General features: G+C 44.4%; 1 protein-coding gene and 2 pseudogenes across 1 annotated transcript; 2 read left to right on the top strand and 1 right to left on the bottom strand.

The window, feature by feature from the left end:
- The first annotated feature begins 970 nt into the window (after window positions 1-970).
- On the top strand, window positions 971-1,959 carry LOC102872944 (annotated as a pseudogene).
- Window positions 1,959-2,912, top strand: LOC102844049 (annotated as a pseudogene).
- A 632-nt stretch (window positions 2,913-3,544) lies between these two features.
- LOC102872539 (prefoldin subunit 5-like) lies at window positions 3,545-4,004 on the bottom strand. The gene is made up of 2 exons (XM_006886024.1): window positions 3,933-4,004; window positions 3,545-3,796 (listed from the first exon to the last, which is right to left on the bottom strand). Exons 1-2 carry the CDS (start codon window positions 4,002-4,004, stop codon window positions 3,545-3,547), a joined length of 324 nt encoding a protein of 107 aa, XP_006886086.1.
- Between the last annotated feature and the right edge of the window lie 1,948 nt (window positions 4,005-5,952).

Here is a 5,952-nt window from a genome sequence, read left to right as displayed (position 1 = left end):
CTGTTCCTGAGATGGTTCTGAAATTCCGATGGGATAGACTCAAAGCCATAGTTTGGTTGCTTTGTATTTGGAGGTTAAAGCTATACAGTGAAATAAAATATCTACTGGTACATAAAGTGCTAATAAATGTAAGAACCTCTGAATACTTTGCATGATTATGGGCTTTCACAATCTCTATTTTGGAAAAGAAACCCAGTCTGTAGTGATGCCGTCATCCCGTGGCGTGCACATAACCAACAGTCATGAGAATTAGACAAGCACACTTAGTGCAGGCTCATCCTTGCTTTAAGTTGTACTTGTAAAGTAGGGATATAAAATGGAATGTGCTGTTAATATTTCAGTGCTTTGTGGATTTCTCCATTCTTCAAAATACCCAGGAATTTTTCTTTTAGTAGTTCTTCCACAATTCTCTTAGTGGTTTCTCTGTCATTCAGTTGTTCTGATATTCCAATTATAGAAATGTTATTCTGCTTGATATCATCCCATATGATTCTAAAGTTTTCTTCGGGGAGCTCTGGTGGCCTAGTGGCAAGAAGGTGCAACTACAATCCCAGAGGTGCACGGTTCAAATCCACCAGATGCTCTGCCGGGGAAGGAGGGGCATTCTCCTCCTGTACCAGTCAGATCTGATTTGATGGTACATGCACACAAAAACAATAAAATAAAAAATAATCAAAAAAATAAAAACAAAAAATAAAGTTTTCTTCGTCTTCATTACATTTCATCAGGGTTTTATGAGGAAGAATGTGGCATCTTCAGAGTCTCTTCTGGAATCCATCTCCATTCTTGTAATGACCTTTTACTTTCTTCATGGATGATATTCTTCGCCCCCCTTTCCCTCCCAGCTGGTACATTTATTGACATTAAACACAAGAACCACAAGTCTGGGAGGCTGAGGTCCTGTGGTAGCAGGTACAGATGTGATGGATAGGAAACAGAAGATAGCCTCGCCTCTCGGCAGGGAGTCAGGATGACCGAATGCTTCCTGCCCCCCACAAGCAGCCCCAGTGAGCACCGCCGGGGGAGGGGGGGAGCATGGCAGTGGTCTTACCAGGACCCGGAGCTCTGAAGAGATCAGCCCCACCAAGTTTCCTGGATTCCGGGGAGCCCTCACCTCCTCACGACAGCCTCCATGAACCTGCTGATGTTGTGTCTGATGATAAGAAGGACCATGGGGGGAAAAAGGGAAAATTTAAGAAAAAGGAAAAAAGGACTGAAGGTTATGCTGCCTTTCAGGAAGACAGCTCCGGAGATGAAGCTGAAAGTCCTTCCAAAATGAAGAGGTCCAAGGGAATGAATCCATGTTTTCAAGAAGCCCAGCTTTTCTAAAAAGAAAAAGAAGGATTTTAAAATCAAAGAGAAGCCCAAAGGAGAAAAACATAAAGAAGAAAAGCATAAAGAGAAGAAGTCGAAAGACTTGACCACAGCGGATGTTGTTAAACAGTGGAAGGAAAAGAAGAAAAAGAAAAGGCCAGTTCCAGAGCCAGAGGTGCCTCACGCTGATGTTCCGAGTCCATCTTTGGAATATATGGATCGGTATTCTTGTCATTACAGAAATCCAGAGTGAAGGTTGCACAGTGGGGGGGGGGGGAACTTGGGGTGGGGGAGGGGTTGCATAACAACGAAAAAGTTTTTCTTTCCAAGGAGAAGAGTGAATTTGGAGGAGGGGGTGGGTAGGGAGAAAAGTGCAACAATGAATTACAGGATACCTTAAGTCTCTGCAAACTTTCATTAAAATTAATTTTTTAAAAAAGAAAAAAAACAACAAAAGAACCACAGTCTTACCACCAGTACCCTATTGCCCCCCCCCCACCCGGAAGTAAAGTCATAGAGTTCCAGGCTCCTAAAAGCAGGCGCCTCTGCTCCATTTCTCAAAAAGCTCAAGCCTTTATAGGCTCCGAGGGGGCCGGCTGGCCGGGGCTGCAACCTGAGCCCCGTGCATGGCCACCTCCCCAGTGATGATCCCCTCCAGGTGGAAAGCAGCGCAGCTGCCCTGGGAGAACAGAAGTTCCAGGTTGTTCCCTACTGACCTGCCCCGGAAGTGCTCCATCTTCCATCTCTTAGTTGCTTGTCTCTTGCTGGGCTTCCTCTCCCTGCTCTGGCTTCAGCTCAGCTCTCCGGTGATGTGGCCCGAGTGGCCAGGGGATAAGGATAGTCAGGCTTGTGTCCCAAGACCACCCCCTGAGCACTGGGAAGATGACCCGTCCTGGGGTCTCCATGGCCTGGCAGTGCTGGTGCCCTGCCAGGAGCTCTTTGAGGAGATCGTAGTCTTTGTGCCCTCCATGCACCACTTCTTGAGTAGGAAGAAGATCCAGCACCACATCTATGTGCTCAACCAGGTGGACCATTTCAGTTTTAACCGGACAGCGCTCATCATCATTAAGGGGTTCTTGGAGAGCAGCAACAGCACAGACTACATCGCGATGCACGATGTGGACCTGCTGCCCCTCAATGAGGAGCTGGACTATGGCTTTCCAGAGGCCGGACCTTTCCATGTAGCTTTTCCAGAGCTCCACCCGCAGTACCACTATAAGACCTATGTCAGCGGCATCCTGCTGCTCTCCATGCAGCACCTTCAGGTGTGCAAAGGCATGACCAACCGCTTCTGCAGCTGGGGCCGCAAGGATGATGAGTTCTGCATCAAAGGAGCTGGGCTGCAACTTCTCTGCCCTTCAGGAATCACAACTGGCTACAAGACATTTCACCATCTGCACGACCCATCCCGGTGGAAGAGGGATCAGAAGCGCATTGCAGCTCAAAAACAGAAGCAATTCAAGGTGGACCGAGAGGGAGGTCTGAGCTACCATGTGGCTTCCCGGACAGCCCTGTCTGAGGGCAGAGCCCCCTGCACAGTTCTCAACATCATGCTGGACTGAGATCAGGCTGCCACTCCCTGGTGCACGTTTGGCTGAGTGGGTGGGACAGTACCAAGCCTGTGTGTCTGCAGGCCAAACTACCATCTCCCCAGCAAAGTCTCGGTCTAGGCCAGCTCCCATGCAATGTGAGTGGCCTGAATCCACTGACAGGTGATCCTGAAGCAGGCAGAGCTAGACCAGGACACACAGGGTGCCTGGCCACCACCAGCAACAGTGATGGGGACAGCCTGGAATGAGGACCCGTTGGGACTGTCCACTCTGCCATCCATCACCCACCTCCATGTGCTGAGACATGAGCTAGCGGGAAGAATGTGTGCCAGCTGGGACAAGCAGGACTGCTCTGATCAGTCTGCCTGTGGTTTCCTCCACGTGGACACCTTGGCAGAGACACAGCGTGGAAACCGGGCAACTGATGTCAGTGGACTGGAATTCCAGAAACTGGAGCACAAAGAAATCCCACAAGGAGGGGCCCTGAGACTCAGCTCCACCTGGTTCCTTCAGAATGGAGTGTGGGCTTAGTGTTACTGAATTACTTAATTTTTCAAAAGAAAAACCAGAATTCTGGGTTCGTAAGTGAAATTCTGATTTTTAAATGATAGTAACTAATTGAAACTTTAAAAAAAATATGGCAGACCGAAAAAAAAAAACAAAAAACAAAAACTTAGGCCTTAGCAAGTAGCCTGAGATGCACCCAGAGCCGTGAGCTGCTGAATCTTCTGGCGCATCATCTCCATGATAGCCTGTTTCGTGGCATGGCTTTCTAGTACGGCAGACTGGATTTTCTCCAGCGGCTTGCTGAGAAAGTCTGTCTTCCCCTTAAAGAAATCCTTCGCATCCTCAGCTGTCTTCTCTATATTGTAGCCAGTTTCCACATCAATAAGCACATATTCCACACCATGTAGTTTCCCAGGGACACACATAGAATTCGGCAGTGGGATAAGTAATTTTTTACTCTTGTTGCTGTTGTTCAATATATTCAAGCAATCCTTGGCTTCTACATATTTGGTCTATACCACCTTGAGCTGGGCATTGGACATAGGACAGAAACTCCACTTCCTGGTCCAGCTGGTTCTTAAGCATTTCTAGTTGTGGCCAGTTCAGCTCTGTGATGTTAACAGACTGTGCCATGTTGGGAAATATGGATGATATTCTAGATATCATCCCTCAAGTCATCTGGTCTTCTATCATTGGTGTTCAATGTCTCAAATATATTCTTTTTTTTAAAATCTGTATTGTAGTTTCTTCTCACAGATACAATAAATATTTCTGTGAGTAAAACAAAACCACACACACACACACACAAAACCCAAAACAAAACACACAGTTGCTCTATGAGGCATTTCCAATGATGTGAGCCTATAGGCATCTCAAATCTATTCTTAAGATGATCGTGAAATTCCAATGGAATTGATTCAAGATCATATCTTGGTTCCTGTGGTCTTATTTTCATTTTCTTTGGCCTCAATTTGAACTTGCATATGAGTGATTGACCGATCTGACCCACAGTCTGCACCTGGCCTAGTTTCTTTTTTTTTGACTGCTGATATTGAGCTTTTCCAACTTTTTTTTTCCCCACAAATGTAGTCAATCTGATTCCTATGCAGCCTATCTGGTGAAATCCATGTGTAAAGCCATCTTTTGGGTCTTTTAGAAAAAGTATTTGCAATGAATAAATCATTGTAAATACAAAATTCATTCTATTTCCAGCCTCATTTTTATCACCAAGTCCATATTTTCCAACTACTGTTCCTTATTCATTGTTTCCTACTTTTGCATTCCAGTCACCAATTAGCATTAATGCCTCCTGTTTGCATGTTAGGTCAATTTCAGATTTCAAAATGTGGTAAAAATTCTCAATTTCTTCCTCTTTGTCACTGAATGTATGAGCATATATTTGAATAATAGTCGTATTAATGGTTCTTCCTTGTATGCGTATGGATGTTATCCTATCACTCACAACATTATATTTCAGGATAGAAATTGAAATTGGCTTTTTGATTATGAACACACTACCATTCTTCTGTTTTTCATTCCTGGCATAGTATATGATATGATTACTCGATTCAAAGTGACCATAATTGGTCCATTGTATCTCACTAGTGTACAGTATGTCAATATTCATGCATTCCAGTTCATTTTTAACAATATCTAGTTTTCCAACATTCAAGCTATGAACATTGCATGAATCAGTTGTTAAACAATGCAAAGCAAATTACGGCTGAAGATCATTCAAAAACAACTGGAACAATACATAGCTAGGGAATTGCCAGAAGTTTAAGTGGAATTTAGAAGAGGCCATGGCACCAGGGATATCATTGCTGATATCAGGTGGATCCTGGGTGAAAGTAAGAAATTCCAGAAGGATGTCTATTTGTGCTTTATTGACTATGCAAAGATGTTCGACTGTGTGGATCATGATAAGTTGTGGCTGACGTTGAGATGAATGGGAATCCCAGAGCACTTGATTTTGCTCATGAGGAACTTATAACTGGAGTAGGAGGCTATTTTGTGTGAATGGAGCAGGGGAGAAGTGCGTGGTTTGGAATTGGGAAGGGAGTGCGTATTCTATCTCCATACCTGTTCAATCTATATGCTGAGCAAATTATCTGAGAAGGTGGAATCTGTGAAGAAAAGTGTGGCATCAGAATTAGAAGGAGACACATAAGTAACCTGCATTATGCAGATGACACAAACTTGCTTGCTGAAAGTGAAAATTTGAATCACTTGTTGCAGAAGATCAAGGAATGCGCCTTCAGTATAGATTACATCTCAATATTAAGAAAGAAAGATTCTTACCACTGGAGCAATAGGCAGTGTCATGATGGATGGAGAAGAGATTGAAACAGTCAACAGCTTCAGATTACTTGGATCCACAATTAACACCCTTGAGACAAGCAGTCATGGAATAAGAAGACACATTGCACTGGAAAAATCTGCAATTAGGGACCTTTCCAAATTATTGAGGAGTAATGATGTCAGCACATTGGAGAGGTCCCTAACAGCAGACTTTCCCATGGCAATGCGCCTTTTAATTTCCTGGCTGCTGGTGCCAAGACTGTTGACTATGGAGCCAAGC

This window comes from Elephantulus edwardii, unplaced genomic scaffold (genome assembly GCF_000299155.1).
Source record: "Elephantulus edwardii isolate Elephantulus edwardi_28Jun2011 unplaced genomic scaffold, EleEdw1.0 scaffold00046, whole genome shotgun sequence".
NCBI lineage: Eukaryota > Metazoa > Chordata > Mammalia > Macroscelidea > Macroscelididae > Elephantulus > Elephantulus edwardii.
This window is presented reverse-complemented; position numbering and strand designations above follow the sequence as displayed.